Source organism: Trypanosoma conorhini (genome assembly GCF_003719485.1).
Source record: "Trypanosoma conorhini strain 025E chromosome Unknown Tco_14.4_contig_00132, whole genome shotgun sequence".
Lineage (NCBI taxonomy): Eukaryota > Euglenozoa > Kinetoplastea > Trypanosomatida > Trypanosomatidae > Trypanosoma > Trypanosoma conorhini.
Genome location: NW_021704219.1, coordinates 20,864 through 35,916, shown reverse-complemented (window position 1 = coordinate 35,916; position 15,053 = coordinate 20,864). Strand labels below are relative to the sequence as shown.

General features: G+C 49.9%; 6 protein-coding genes across 6 annotated transcripts, besides 8 other annotated features; all 6 read left to right on the top strand.

Moving 5' to 3' along the window:
* Positions 1-13: 13 nt before the first annotated feature.
* Positions 14-36: a microsatellite.
* A 42-nt stretch (positions 37-78) lies between these two features.
* Positions 79-108: a microsatellite.
* A 141-nt stretch (positions 109-249) lies between these two features.
* Tco025E_03067 (protein kinase) lies at positions 250-1,317 on the top strand (the record flags this gene model as incomplete). Its single annotated transcript, XM_029369989.1, has 1 exon — positions 250-1,317. The coding sequence occupies one exon, from the start codon at positions 250-252 to the stop codon at positions 1,315-1,317; it is 1,068 nt and encodes a 355-aa protein (XP_029229908.1).
* A 132-nt stretch (positions 1,318-1,449) lies between these two features.
* Positions 1,450-1,491: a microsatellite.
* Positions 1,492-1,610: 119 nt separating this feature from the next.
* Positions 1,611-1,636: a microsatellite.
* Positions 1,637-2,088: 452 nt separating this feature from the next.
* Positions 2,089-2,114: a microsatellite.
* A 162-nt stretch (positions 2,115-2,276) lies between these two features.
* Tco025E_03066 (uncharacterized protein) lies at positions 2,277-4,322 on the top strand (the record flags this gene model as incomplete). Its single annotated transcript, XM_029369988.1, has 1 exon — positions 2,277-4,322. One exon carries the CDS (start codon positions 2,277-2,279, stop codon positions 4,320-4,322), a length of 2,046 nt encoding a protein of 681 aa, XP_029229907.1.
* A 254-nt stretch (positions 4,323-4,576) lies between these two features.
* Tco025E_03065 (uncharacterized protein) lies at positions 4,577-7,213 on the top strand (the record flags this gene model as incomplete). Its single annotated transcript, XM_029369987.1, has 1 exon — positions 4,577-7,213. The coding sequence occupies one exon, from the start codon at positions 4,577-4,579 to the stop codon at positions 7,211-7,213; it is 2,637 nt and encodes an 878-aa protein (XP_029229906.1).
* A 568-nt stretch (positions 7,214-7,781) lies between these two features.
* Positions 7,782-7,800: a microsatellite.
* A 37-nt stretch (positions 7,801-7,837) lies between these two features.
* Positions 7,838-10,972, top strand: Tco025E_03064 (permease, family protein; the record flags this gene model as incomplete). Its single annotated transcript, XM_029369986.1, has 1 exon — positions 7,838-10,972. One exon carries the CDS (start codon positions 7,838-7,840, stop codon positions 10,970-10,972), a length of 3,135 nt encoding a protein of 1,044 aa, XP_029229905.1.
* A 206-nt stretch (positions 10,973-11,178) lies between these two features.
* Positions 11,179-11,211: a microsatellite.
* A 296-nt stretch (positions 11,212-11,507) lies between these two features.
* Tco025E_03063 (uncharacterized protein) lies at positions 11,508-12,248 on the top strand (the record flags this gene model as incomplete). Its single annotated transcript, XM_029369985.1, has 1 exon — positions 11,508-12,248. One exon carries the CDS (start codon positions 11,508-11,510, stop codon positions 12,246-12,248), a length of 741 nt encoding a protein of 246 aa, XP_029229904.1.
* A 127-nt stretch (positions 12,249-12,375) lies between these two features.
* Positions 12,376-12,412: a microsatellite.
* Positions 12,413-12,695: 283 nt separating this feature from the next.
* Tco025E_03062 (putative glycogenin glucosyltransferase) lies at positions 12,696-15,029 on the top strand (the record flags this gene model as incomplete). Its single annotated transcript, XM_029369984.1, has 1 exon — positions 12,696-15,029. One exon carries the CDS (start codon positions 12,696-12,698, stop codon positions 15,027-15,029), a length of 2,334 nt encoding a protein of 777 aa, XP_029229903.1.
* Between the last annotated feature and the right edge of the window lie 24 nt (positions 15,030-15,053).

Below are 15,053 nucleotides of genomic sequence, written 5' to 3'. Positions count from 1 at the left end.
GGTAGGATGAAAATTTGTTTGTTTGTTTCTGTTGTTCCCGTCATTTCTCTACAGACGCTGCTGTAGTTGCGTACACGAATATATATATGTATGTATATATATATATATGCTAGCTTTCTCTTCGCTTCCTTTTTTTTCTTCTATGGGCGGTGCTTTGCTTTTGCCTTTTTTTTTGGGGGGGGGGCGTGGAAGACGTATTCTGAGACCACCTGGGTGGGCGCCGTTACCAGTAGCACAAGAGGAGTGACGATGCCGCCGAAACTTACCCCGCTCCCGCGCAAACCGACGGTTCAGCTGCCTTCGCTTAGCAGTGAGGACGACATCACGCTGGGCAACCTACGTGTAGGGCCAAGTGGGGTGGAGTTCACCGGAGAGGGTGATCTGCACGTTCCTCGTCAGGACATCTCCCTCGGAGCGCTGAAGTGTACGGAGTGCTTAGGAAAGGGAACGCAGGGCAGTGTCCTCAAGTGCATCGATCAAAGGGACAATGCCGTGTATGCGGTGAAGCAGCTCCCTATTCCTAGGACCACGGACCGTATGAATAAACTTACCGTTGCAGGAGAGTTTCGTAACATTTTCTCTCAGGGGGCAAACACATACACTGTGAAGCTTTACAATGCCTTCTACAGAGCTGGAACACTCTATCTTGTCATGGAGTATATGGACTGGGGGAATTTAGAGGAGCTGATCTCTATGCATCCCGTCATCCCAGAACCCGCGTGTGCCTACATTGCGTCACAAATATTGCATGCGTTACAAACACTTCACACAAAGACCAATTATCCCACCGAAACCGATCAAAAAGAGCGACGTCAGATTCATCGCGATATTAAACCTGCCAATGTCATGCTTTCTATAAATGGTGTCGTGAAGCTTGCAGATCTTGGCATCGCCGCAAGCGCGGAAACACTTGGCGTCAACTCTTTTGTAGGTACTGCCATATACATGAGCCCAGAACGAATTCAGGGGCGGACATATAGTACTCCAAGTGACATCTGGAGCGTGGGCGTGCTCATCGCCCAGCTGCTGCTTGGACGATTTCCCTTTTCCGCTGCAGCAACAGGGTTCATGGCTCTTTTGCGCCAAGTGATGGAGTGCAAGTCCCTTTCTTTGGTTGACGAGTGTCATTGTTCACAGAAGGCCGAGAATTTTATGAATAAATGTATTTGCCAAAATCCAGCTGACCGTGGCACCGCCACTGAGCTGCTGCAACATGAGTGGATTGTTGAAAATGTCTCAAAAGGGAGAGACGTTCTCACGCAGTTGTTGGACACTGTGGGTAAACCAGCGGCCCCTGCTATGAGTAGTGGTGAATAAAGGAAGTACTCCGCCTATTCCTGCACACCATTTTCCTCTAACTTTATGCACCCATTTATACATGCATACCTACAGCTGCACCCCTCTTAGGATGGATTCCGATACGGCAATTCTCCGCCCCCACCACTTATATTTATTTGTTTATTTGTTGTTTTGTTGTTGTTGTTGTTTTTGACTTGCTCCTTACCTACTCCAGTCTTTTTTTTTTCCAATTTTCTCGTGGGGGAACGCAGGCGTGAGGCAACCAAAGGAGAACGGTGGAACCATTTCTTGGAGAAAAGGAAATGGGTAGAAGGGGAGGGGAGGGGAAGCGAGGTGACACCTCTGGGGATGCCTCATACACGGATCTAGGTTTACTGTTCCACTTTTTTTTTTTTTAATTCCTTTTAATTTCGTCTGCGTTCTACGTTGTGAGTTGGGGTGAAAAGAAAGGGGTAGAGCGAGAGAGCGAGCGCGAGGCGGAAAGGAAGTGCAATATGCGTAAAAGGTTTAGTTGAGAGCCGTGCTATTTTTATGCATTTGCTTCTCCCACTACCTACTGCCGCCCCATAGAATGCGCATCAATGAAAATATATACTGTCCCGGGGGCTATACTGTTGGCGGGACAACTCCACCGTCTTACTCGCCTCCACCAAACCATGCAGGAGGGTGCAAGAGGTCCCAGAAGGCAATGAAGGAGAGCTGGTGCCCCTGCAAAGTTGCACTTACCTACGCTGTCTTTCCTTGCCCCACAAGCAACTCTCACGTTGGCCAAATGAGGTGACTTCCCGGCTCTCTCTCTCTCTCTCTCTCTCTCTTTTCTTCACCCACACACATGACGCAGGGGGGCAGGTACAGGGAGGAAAGGAACTGTTTCTAAAGAAAAAAAAAGCTGAGGGATATTAAACAGCAACAACAAAGCCCACATACACGCAGGCGAGGTCTTTCAAGAGCGAGGAAAAAAAAAAAGTAAAAGAAAAATGCATCGAAGGAAACAGTTTTTGGAGGCATTTGCGACGGATACGGAGGTGCGGGGTACCGACGCACTCACTGGTCCACTCGGCAGCGAAGTAGGTTCTGCCACGATGCCTCCTGATGCCGTGAAACTTCACAGACTTTCCAAGATGACTGGGCAAAGGCGGATGTCGAGCCGCTCACAACTGGACCGTCTAAGCTGTTCTTCTATTAGTGGAGTCCCACGCATGTTGGTCCCACTTATGCAGCAGGATGACGGCAACGTCATGGATCCTTTACGCATGCTCCATAAGTGCATTCGACATTTTGCAACTCATCCTGAAATTTATGGAAGTAACCTTCATGCCCTGTTAGATCGCGAGCTCATGTATGTCATGCGTGTAAAGGCCTCCGAGGCGGCGCTGCTTGCGCCAGGGATGGTTCCTGTCATTGCTTCCACGTTACCCGCCATAAATATTGGTAAAACGAAGGGTGGTAAGCTGCAACATCCTGCACTAGAGAAATGCGCTGGTTGGATGGTCACCCCGCGGTCGATAGATGCCGCCGTTTCTGCAGGCACGGTTTTTAGAGGCGATGGGATGTTTGGCTTTGGAGCCACAACCTTTGTGGAGGGCACTCCCGGCTTTTTTTCGCTGCTTGATAAGGCTAGTCGACGCGTGCCCCTGCACGAGGAACGCATCACGGCAGAGATCCCTGAAGTTGCGGGTGACAACTCCGTTCCTGCGTCAAGCGTCACTGATTTTTCGCATTCCGAGAGGAGCGCTTCTTTGCAGGAAAAAAATCTACAACAAGACACTGCGCGCGTGCGATTTCTTGCTTCTGAGAATTCTTCCTCCCCGTCTCCCACCTCCGGACCCGTGCAAGCCGACACTGGCCCAATGCTGCTTGTGGATGGAACAAGCTACGAGGTGTCCTTCTTGCGATCGCAGCTGCAGCAGGTCGAGGCGGCGTACAACGCCAAGTGCATTTCACATCATGAGTTGCAGCAGGAAAACACGCAACTGAAGTCGCAACTAACTGCGACAGAGAAAAAAAAACAGCAGTATCTAGCAAGGAATCAAGAGATGCGAGTACAGATAGAGAGCATGAAGCGAGAGTTGGATGCCTGGAAGCAGCGCGCCAGTGAGTTGAATGTCGCCGGACAGGGCGCCAACTCTCATGTTTCTTCCGAAAGTTCACGTCGTGTGCAATTGATGCAGCTTGGTCAGACAAAACGTGAGTTGTCACACATGTCGCGTCTTTGGAGAGAGACGGAAAAGTCTTTGCAGGAAACTAAAAGAGCCTTGGAGAGTGCCGAAAAGGAGGCGCAACTTTCGCACAGTTACCTGGAGGATGCCTTTCACTTGATTGAACGCCTGGAGCGAAGAATCGTGCGACGTGACCATTACATCGGGATACAAGGGCGACGTCAGGCTTCCTTAGAGGAAAAGTACGAAAAACTCATGTGGTGTCTTGAGGAGCTGCGAACTATAACTGGAGGAAGCTCCTACGTGGACTATCTTCTCTCGCAGGACGACGCGTGGTCATTGTTTCTCTTTGTGCGTCTACAACGACGTTTTATGGGATACGCCCAGATGGAAGAGCCCATCCCCGCTAAAACGGAGCCGCTCTTCTTCCGACGCACACCACTTGGGGGTCGGTTTGTTGACATGTACAGCCCGAGCCTCCTTCTTCGACTCGTGACGGATCAAGGCTGGGGAACAACGGAAAGTACGGAGAAACTGCCGACGATACAATTGAAGGCGCAGCTACCGCGCTGGCGTGGGATGTATACCATTGATTTTATGCCCCTCAGCGTTGCTGAGCGCTCGGATGTTAATAGTGCAGAAAATACGATAACGCGCCTTGAAGTCTCGCGCCGTGCGTTTCCTGTTCTTTCACTAGCATCACTACTTCTTCCGCGGCAAAACGCCACTTCGATGACTGACGTCCATGAGGATGAGGAGGTGCCAAACACGGCACAATATGATAAGGCGGCCCTTCGTCTGGTATTATATTCCTTCTGGAGTGAGCGGCTAGCTCACTATAAAAAGAAATGGAGAGGCGTGTGAGGGAGTTCAAGGCACCACGCAATGCATCAACTAAGCCTCTTCCTGGGGAAGGAGAAGGAGATGCAGCAGGTAACGAAGAGGCGGAAAAAAAACCATCTTATCCAGCAACCTTCCTGGCCGCTCTAGTCGATTTTGTGCAGCGCAGTTATCCACTCAACGCGACACCGGCAGGCACTGCAACGGAAGAGCCGAGACGAATTGTGGTAAGAGGCCTAGCAGGTAGAAGCGAAAGACCTTCCGACACGGGACGCTTTATGTATCCTTCTATTGCCTCGATTCGAGAGGATGGCACAGAAGTACCTGTGGTACTCTCACCCCAGGCTCGTGAGCTTCTATTTGCTTTGTACTATTATGCCGAAGAATATAAGGAGGTGGATGCAGACTTTCGACTGTTTTATCTTACTGCGCATCAGCAAATTCCGGAAACGGTGGGCATCAATTTTTGGGCTAGCCTAGAGGCTTTGCGCAAGGACTTGGAGAACACTCTCTGCCATCATCTTGGTCCGCGGTCTTTGGAGAAATCCGAATTGGACGGCACGACCGACTCCGATGCACCGCCGCAGAAGAAGACGGTTGGGGACGAAATTATTGATGAAACTCCATTTAACGCTTTGAATAAAGTTGTGGAGATTATTGATACAACCCCCTTGGTGGAGCAGAGCACCTGCATGGACGCTGATAGCGATGGAGAGGGATTTGGTCTCATCCTGCCAGGTAGTGACAGAGGCGGCGCTGCACTGGCGTCCCCGCAAGAGCGAGCTGTTGAGCCTAAAAGGGCCGATTTCAATATCTTAAAACACAATATTCATGATTACTTGTTTCCCCCTCCTGAAGAAGAGGCTGAATCGCCCACGGCGCCGGCGAAAAATGAATGCAATGAAATTTCGTTACTGGACACAGATGCTGGTAAAAGCAAGGATAAGGGAGAAATTCCAGCGGCATGGGTGACTCTTGATGAAAAAATTAGAGCCATCTTAGGTCCACATGCGTCGTTACTAGAGGCCTTTAAGGCGAATAAGGGCCCGAATATCTCGGAAGAGCAGCGAGGTAAGCGGCAGCGCTTTAAGAAGGAGGCAGTATCATATTCAGCATCACGTGGACTTCTCCCCTTTGACGAGGTTGTGGAATTAATGTATAAACATTGTTTTGCCACCTATGCTGTTTCCTGTTGTGGTGGGGCGCGCTTCTCGCTTGTAGAGGCGCTAACGCAATCTGGAGACAGTACCACCGTGGACGGCATTTTGAATTCACTGGAGCACCTCACAAAGGTTGGTTGGTTTCCTCCTTCAGAGACGCAGATGCGACGTTTGCGATTTGCCGTAGGAATGGATCAACCATCTCCACTTCTGCGCTTTACGGATTTCTTTGACGTCGATTCCCGCTACGGTCTACCCACACATTTCCATGATGAGTATCTGCAGTTAACGTTGGATACCTACATGGAGCAGCAAGAAGGTTGGATGAATGCCATGCTAAAGTCTATTATTCCGAACGATGAGGCGGAGCCTCTGCAGAATATTGATGAACTGGATGCGAGTATCCCTTTTCCACGCCTTCGAAAAGGAGTTTTAAGTGTCTTTCAACGAATATTGCAAAGTCCTGAACAGGGAAATACGCTTGCAAAGCATTTTCTTCACTACTGTGATTTGTTGCGCGAGGATGAGGATGTCCGCCTTGAGCAGTTTACGGATGCTCCTATTTTTATCAATACTCGTCCACTATCTCAGTCCGACTCCAACGCTAAGTTTGACAGGCTGCGGAGACGACGATGGCCCGTTGAGGAAGAGTCCGCGTCGTGCTCTCTGTTGCATCTCTCTTTAGCGGTTCGCATGACCTACATTGTATGGGGTTCATCTTCGCTTCCTTCGGCGAGACTGGCGGGGCCGGTGCTCTCCTCATCCTCCGCTGAGAAGCTAGAGAGCATGGATTTGTGCGATGAGCACGATGTCACCTCCACATGCGGGCATGATGATGTGTTTGTAGCAAAAGTCGAGCAGGAGTTTTCGGACGCGGTACGCCGAGTTAAAACCGGGGTGATGCAGCACAACGCCTTGCGTCAATTGGCTCTGGAGATGTCTCCAACTATGAACGAAACAGAAACAAAGTTTGCGCCGTTGAATTTGAACGGATCCTTTAAAAGCAAGTTTGTGTCACCGGACACCCTTGAAGCCAGCCTCAACATTCGCCGTCTTTATGCTCCCTGGGAGGAAGAACAACAATCGATGCTGCAGACACGAGGAAGCGTGGCCCGCAGCGGGCGACGTTCCAAGGCCTTACGCGGCGCGACGTCCTCACCGTTCGCGGCCAACTTGACGGAAGACAAACCTGTGGCTGAGGTGTATACACCGGAAGTGGCGTCTCTGGCCCGATTTTTGCGCCTCGGCCGTGCAGGTAAGTCCAAGAGTGAAAAGAAGAAAAAGGGGAAACCAACCAAAGAGTTTCAGGAAACGCAACCAATCCCCTTCACTTTGTGTGCGTCTTATGAGACTGAATATATGACTCATCAAAAACGGCTTGCGAATTTGCTCGTAGAGGCGGCAAAGAGGCCGGAGCCTCGCCGCACGGATTCCACCGAGGAGGCGGAGGCGGAGGCGGAGGCGGAGGCGGAGGCGGGGCCCCATTTACAGTTCAGCAAAGAGGCGCGAACGGCGTCATCCAACTTTGCACCAGCCGAGGACCGTTCCCGTTCTATTGACAGCAGTGCCCTGGAACCAGCTCCAGTTCCGGATGAAGACTCAGGCAATCTTATTGGACTACCAGATGTCATTGGGGAGAGAGGTGATAGAAATGCAACAAACCAGCAGAATGAAATGAGAAAAAAAACAGTACCTGGAATTCTTGTCTCGATGCGGCAGGTGCACGCCGGATGTGCAACCTTGAGCCTGATGTAAAAAAGCAAAGGCAAAATAAAATACTGCATTTCTGGAAACCGCTTTCCTCCAGAGACTCTGTTTGTTGTTGTTTTTATTCTGACGATGACTGCATACGGTACTGGATGATGGTTCCATATAGCAACCTTTGCACGAGTGCTTATACTGATGTGCTTCGCTGTACGTGCATGCACCCGCAGGGAGTCTTTTCTATCATGTGTTTCTCGTTGTGCGTGGTTTTCTTTGCCTCCTGGTGTCTTTTTTTTTGTAGTTTTTCTTTGCTGGAGGTTCTGCGCTCAGTAGCAGCTCCTGCTTTTATTACTATGTATATTGCATGTTTGCTACTGTGTCGCGGTGACGCTGCGAACTTGATCTGAAGCTGAGCGGATTGTGCTGATCCCCTCCCGCTGTGGTTGAAGCCACGCTCCGCGTTGTTGTTTTTGATGCTTTCCCCATTCATTTGCGTTGTTTGTTTCTTATTTCCCCTTACGCATGCACCTGCGCCTCTTACCCTCCCCCTCCCCCTCTTTTGCCTGCTTGCCTGCAAACAAATATGTGGTGGTGAGGCGTGAGAAAAAGGTGGGGGAAGACACAAACACACACACACAACGATAGAAAGGGCAAGAAGCTAGCAAGGCGTTGGCAATGACGCAGAATGCTGACCAGGGGGCAGTGGTGGATCCCCACGCAATCATGAACCTGGAGCTGGATGAGGAAGGTGAGGGCTGGACCGGATCGATACGGCGTCTTTTTGCGGAGCGCAATAGATTTTTCCTAATGCTTGGTGTTTTTCTGAAGCTTTCACTCATCTCCGCCAAGGCCCATAAAGTTTCCTACTGCATAAGTTTTTTCTCTGTCTTTCTGGTGGTGTTTCTGTGCATTATTCTCGTGTCGGTTATTTTTAACCTTCCCATCATTTTCCTCCGCCTGGGTGAGGCATACAACGGACAGAATGATCTTTTCTTATTGCCTGGCGGGGAGCTAGGTAGTTGGGCGTCGTTAAACTACTCCACCATTGAAGAGCTTTTTCCGCCAGAGGACACCGCACGCAACTACCACTCCCCTCGTATTACATTGTCGGCATCTATTGTGAATTTTGCCGATTGTACAGGGGTAAAGGAGCCGAAGGATTTATGGTACTCAAACAATGGAAGATTGTGTCGTAAGGGCTGTGTAGGGCAACACTGTCATGAAAACGATTTCTCTCTTCGTGTTGTGGCTATTAACTCTGAACGCGAAACGAGAATGGGCTTTGGAACTTCATGGAAAGGGCCACCACTTGCAAAGGGGGAAGTGGTTTTGTCTAAAGTTGTTGCTATTGCCGTAAATAACACAAAGGTCGGTGATACAGTCGTGATTAGCGCAGAATTTGGCACTCCCCTTCGGGCGCTTCTTCAAAATGTTCCTTCTGTGGGAAGGAATGCACGCGCCATCATGCCTTTCAGAGTCGTGGCCATTATTCCTCCAGATCGTTCCAAGTTGGACGTGGAGGATTTTGCCGTTATTGACTACGACTCACTAGTTGCCACCGTTGCTGAAGGATTACATGACGAAGTGAATAGAGAGGAGGTGGAGCGGTTTGCAAGGCGGGATCCAAGGTTGGCTGCTTCCTCTATTTACTTTAATTTAGACCCAAAGGTTCGTATGCATACGTACAAGACGACGGATTATTCACTTATACGACGACACATCTCTACCTGGGTCACTTCTATTGCCGAACCAATTGGTTACAACCAAATCTCAGTGAATACGCCTATAGTAAAGTTTTTGTACAGCGTCCGTTTTTTTTCACTCTTTGTGGGATTGCTCGTGTCGATTATACTGGTATCACTAGCCTTTCTCAGTGTTATGCTTATATACTCATTGCTCAATTTAACTGTAGAGAGTCGAGTGTATGAGTTAGGTATTAAGCGGATGATTGGTTTTTCAGGGGCAAATCTCGTGTTTATGCTGCTTACAAACGCGTATTCCTTTACGATACCTGCATGGTTACTTGGGCTTCTTACAGGACAGTTGGTGTTTCTTGGGTTGCGTAAGTTGGTTCATAATATGATTGGCGTTGAATTACCTCACTTTATTTCAGGACAAGCCGTTGGTTGGGCGACGTTGGCCGGACTGTTGCTTCCGCTTGTTGGAGCTATTCTTCCTGTGATCACCATTCTCTCACAAAAACTTCCGGATGCCTTGAATGCTACACGCGGGCGCAACGTGGGTGTTGTGTACAAAATTATACGTGAAGGCGACACAAGAGCATTACGTTATATGCTGTTCGGTATTGGGCTTGCCTTTTTCGTCTTTGGATTTTTACTATACTACTTTTTTCCTGCCGTGCTGATGCGCATGCGGTTGGATTGGCTTTTCGTCATCTTCTTTGGTGTCCTGCTTGGGATGCTAGCAGGACTGGTGTTGCTGGCGGTGAACTTTGAACGGGTTCTGCAAACGTCGGCGGCGTACCTCTTTTTCTTTTGGGAGAACGACGCCGTATTTCAGGCCTTTCAAAGGTGTTTGGTGGCTCATCGAAAACGGAACCGTAAAACCACATTGATGTATGCATTCTCGCTTGGTTTTATTTTATTCATCACCATTGCCTTTCAGGTTCAACTAAGGTCTTTCCAGCACGGTGTCCGACGATCGATGGGGGCTGATGTGGTGATTGAGTTCGAGAGCATCGACCTATTTAAGTTTGCCGAAATGGCGCGCCACGTGCAAACGTCTCTCCCGCAGGTGTCAGCGATAACTTTTCTTTCCAATCCGGTTTCGCGTAAATTGCATGTACAAAATGTGACCTTATATTCACCTGGACGGTATGAAGGGGCTCTCATGGGTGGTTTTCGTGCCATATCACCCAATTACTTTGAGGTGCTTGATAAGGAGTTTCTTCGGGTAAATAAGTACGATCGCGCGAGTCGAAAGTATTCTCTTTCAGGTGCTCTCTACACAGTAAACAGAAATCGGGTTATCATGTCTACGTCAGTGTATTCGACCCTTCAGTCAAAGTCGCTTTCGGATGCAGCTCTGCTTGTAATTGGCTCAATAACAGACAGTGTTAAACGATCCGTAGAGAATGTGCGCTATGCTGTAAAGCCGTCTGCGGTATTGGATGCAGCTCCTCAAGTACCCATGTCAAAGTACCGCGGCATGACGGGGGCGCTGTTGACTTCATTTCCTTCCTTGGCTCGTTTGAGTGCAATTGATTATCTAAGTGTTCGCAGCCTGACATTATCCACAGTGAGTCTACGTGTTCCAAACGCAAGCCAGGTGGAGTTTGTATCTCAAAAAATGTCAAGTTACATTCGGCGTAGTCGTATTACAAAGTTTATTATTCGAGACGATGGAACAACAGCGGAGTATTTGGGTATTGCAGAACGTATGCTTGGCTTCTTTTTTACCTTTACACAAGGTATTACCATGGCAATCTGTTGTTTTTCCCTACTTGCGAGCATGACGGCAAATGTGTCAGAATCAACGAAGGAGATTGGAATTTATCTCTGCATAGGTATGACCAAGCCGCAGATCTACAGAATTTTTATCTGGGAGGCGTTTGTTGTCGTCATTGCTTCCGCCGTATTGGGTCTGATTGTGGGTGTTATGGTGGGGTATAGTATGCAGCTGCAGAATCAGCTCTTCTCGCAAATGGATGTCGCGTTTACATTTCCCTACCTACAAGTTGTGGTTGTTTTTGTGATGGCCGTTGCAGCCGCTCTGCTCTCGAGTTGCCCCCCAGTGGCATTCATACTTCGCCTGCCGTCCGTCACCCACATTTTGCGTCGAACGACCTGATGGACGCATCGCTGTCCCCGGGCGTACCACGGTCCCTTCCATACTATCTCTGTGCGTGCTTCCTTGGCAATCTGCATGTACTATTTTTTTTTTGCTTCTTATTTTCGCCCTATTTTGGTTTGGGTTTTTGTTGTTGTTTCGTGTTCATGTTTCAGTTCCCGCAAATAAATTAGCGAATGGAACTTACTTTGAGAGCGTGTGAGAGTAAAAACAACAACAATAACGAAGAATTAAAACAAGCGGGGTATGGTACATAGGCCTGGCTTTATTGAATGCGTGGCTTGCTTGCTCTGGTGGCGCATTGCCAGTACAGTGTTTTTTTTTTATATCCTCCGAATATGTTGTTTTTTTTTGTTGTTGCTACTGCCCTGCCTGGGGGACGGGGAGAGAATGAGGGAGAGAAGTATTCCCCTTTATGTGTGTTTTCTGTTCTAGCTGCTGTTTGTTTTTATTTTGTGTTTCTCTTCCCTTGATTCCTGCTGCTCTTGGCTTGCGTGTTGTCTCCTTGGTGCGGTGGCGGCAGTGCGGGGGAGTGATGCAGGCCCTGGTGCACCACGGCGACCAGTTCGTGGAGGTTCCAGACGCGTCCGTCACACTGAGAGACATCTGTGGCTCATTTGGACTCGCTGGCGATCTCGCAGGCGTCTACATTAAGCATCGTGCGACCGGGCGTGTCGTGGCGACGCTGCCGTTTGAGGGCCTCCCCGCGGTTAGCGACGCACAGGGCGAAGAAGACAACGTCTACGACCTCTGCTGCCCCACCGAAGATGGCGCGGGGGACTCAACCCCTACGACGGATGACATGACTGACGTATTGCGACAGCTCGTGCAGCTGGGGGCCGCATCTCTTCTCTCAACCGAATCGGAACTGCACCGTTCACTAGACCCATACGACCCTCGTACGTCTCCGGGATTACTGATACGAACGATATATCCACCTTCGCTCTACTCGCCTTACCGCCACCGCGGGGATCCACTCGGTATGCAAGGGAAATTTGCCGCCCCGTCCATTGCAGGGCAGATGACGGGACCGCCGTATATTAGTGCAGTGGAGTCGTACAGTGTGGCAGAGGCAAATGCAACGACGTTGCAGTCGCGACCTGACCTGGTCCCGCAGAGCGAAGAGGAGGCGCGTGATATTCTGCAAGGGCTTGTGGCAGCGGCCACGCAGGTGAAGGCTAGAATGGCCATGGCCGATGCGGAGGAGACACGGAATGCACCATTAGACGTCAAGCCGGATCTGGCGCTCCTGCAACCGACTGGAATGGGTTCATGAACGTATGTGCTGCTGACTGCAGTTGCCCTGGTAGAAGGGCGAAGAAGAAGTAAGAAAAAAAAAACAACTTGACGAAGACTTTAATTGCGGTGGGGTTGCCTTGTGAATTATAGGACTGTGTTCCTTGATATATGTATACACATATATATATATATACATACATACTGTTTTTACTGTTTTAACCCTTTTTGTGCCCCCCCCCTCCCTAGGAACATCTCTTTTTTTCTCCCCTTTCTCTCCTTTTCCGATAGTAGAAGGCATCCCTCGCCCTCACACGGTTAGCTTCATACATCGCGGTTTTGTTTTTTTGCCTTCTCTGTAGTTTTCTCTCTGAAGATGCTTGCTGTGCCCATTTCTCCGCCGCCTCCGGCTCTCGGCTCTGCCGATTCCTCCTCTCCCCGTTGGCGTGTGTCGGCCTCCCGCAGGGGCGGGGGGGTGTTTGGGGGGATGCCTCTCCCCAAGCGGCTTCGTCGTGGGACGCACCGCGGCGGAGGCTTCCGATGCTCGTGCGCCTCGCTGATGCTCATTCTGGTCTTTCTCGTGTGCAACTCGCTTCCTTGGCTGCATCGGCAGCGAGGGAACGCACCACCGCAGACGCCGTCACTACCTCTTGGACGAGAGGAGCGTGCCGCGGCGAGCGCGGAGGGGAAACGTCCCCGGCCTGCACCAGACTCCCCAGCAACGGCGTCATTTCTCTCTTCTCTTGACTCTGGCAAACAAACACGAGATGATGCTATAACGCCAACTGGTGTTGCTAACGCAAAGAAACATGTGACACACTTTTTTGAGAACTCATCGTTGCTTCATGTGCAATTTACAGATCGTACGAGGGCGTGGAGGCTTAAGGAGATTATTGAGATGATAGGATACAGTGCCAGTAGCAATGACGACATAACCTCAACTCTTTGCCCTCCGTTGCCGGAAAATCTGACAATTCCTATGGATGAATCGTTTCAGATTGGGATGCTTCGTGAATTTGTGGGAGGCGTATACCACCCGCTGTACTGCAACGCATGGCAACTGCGTATGCATAACGTTTCTAAGCATGCACGCGGTGAAGGGGACAGCGTCCGCGGAGGAGATGTAGGAGTAGCGTGCGATGCAGGCATACAAAAAAGGTTGGCTGACGCAATACGGCATCCGCCAAAGTACGCCTACGTTATTATGGTCTCAACCCATCGCTACTTGGACGGAGCAATGGTATTGGCAGAATCCATCCGCGAATATTCGCCCCTTAGCCGTAGCCGTGGTGCCGATATTGTGTTGATAATTAATGAAAACATCAAGTCTGAAATGTTTCCATTACTTCAGGTTCTCTTTGATCGTGTGCAAATTTTCAGTGGGCTACAAAAGTGGGCGCCAAAGAGTGCATACAAGGCGACATTTGACAAGCTGTACCTGTACATGCTGGAGGACTATAAAGACGGGATTCTTTTTCTCGACGCCGACTCCCTTATCACAGCTAATCCGGACTATCTTCTACAAGCGCATGAAAGGATTGCCACCGTTGTGAACTCCAACCACACTAGCTATTGGACCCAGGCACGCCGTGCGTCACTTTCTTACACTTTGACTGAACACGAGTGGCAGAGACTGCTGCGTTCCAAGAAATTGCCTTTATTGTTTGCTGTTGGGTCTGAGAAGTATTTTCAGACGAGTCTCATGAGTTTGAGGCCTTCCATGAAGGTATTCCTCAAGCTTTATTTGGAATTTCGGTTTGGGAGCTACAGGTACAATCGTTGGCAGGCGCGTGATGGCGTTCTCTTCCGTAACTGCTTTGCCGCCGTTGGTGAATGGATGCGGCGTCCCCATGGGGTGTATCATTTTAATGGGAATCCTAAACCGTGGTTTAACCTGGAGCACCTGGACTACGCGCTGCAGCCCATGAAAGTCATGATGCGGACGGAACTGCCGCTCTCGTGGCGAGACCGCAGTTATCACTACGAGTGGTGGACGCGGTATGAACGTCTTCACATGGAATATTTTCTGCCAATCGAGATGGAAACACGCACGCGTTTTGGCCTCACGCAGAGCGCGGAACTGAGGAAGTGGCGAAATAAATATGGCGCTCACCTAACGCGTGTTCCGTCCGATGTACACGTCACGAAGTACGGTGGGGTGGCGTTGTTGCGAAGGTCCACGTTGGAGCTGCCACTCCCGCTGGGTCTACACTCCGTAGAGAAGGCTGCCGAAGCATCTCCACACTCGTACATGTGGCTTATGCGGTTTAATAGGGCCGCAGAATATCTTCACCCCACACGAGCGCGCATGGCGCAGTTAAGGACAGCTACCGTTCCTCTCGCCTCTGTGCATGAGTTGAGCTTATTGCTGTCCGCTGTCAATGCTTCTTCTTCCAACCCACGGGAGCACACCGGCATTGTCTACGCATTTGCGACCCCTTCACACGATGGGGCAGAGGAAACAAAGGATAATTTTTGGTCGAGCTGCGAAACGCAATGCGCCAAGATGAATTTGCAGTGTAATGCCTCACTATTGGTGGATACGCGAATTGCAGACTGTCAGTATAGTCAACCGCCACTTTCCATGGCGAATGGTCTCATCCGTTGCAAGCATTGTCTGCCTTATTTCAAAAGCGGTGCTCCTTTTGTGGTTTTTCAGGAAAACGAGGAAAATGTGGCATGGGTGCAAGAAGCCTCTGTGTGTTTTTTTAGCGCATGGACTCGCTTTGCAGCACCGCTTTGCAACGCAACAAGACCACTTCTTCATCAATACAAATTGCAAAAGGGGGAGTTTTTGGCACCTGTCTGTCCATGTCAGTAATGGCGTCTTTTTTCTGTATATCTA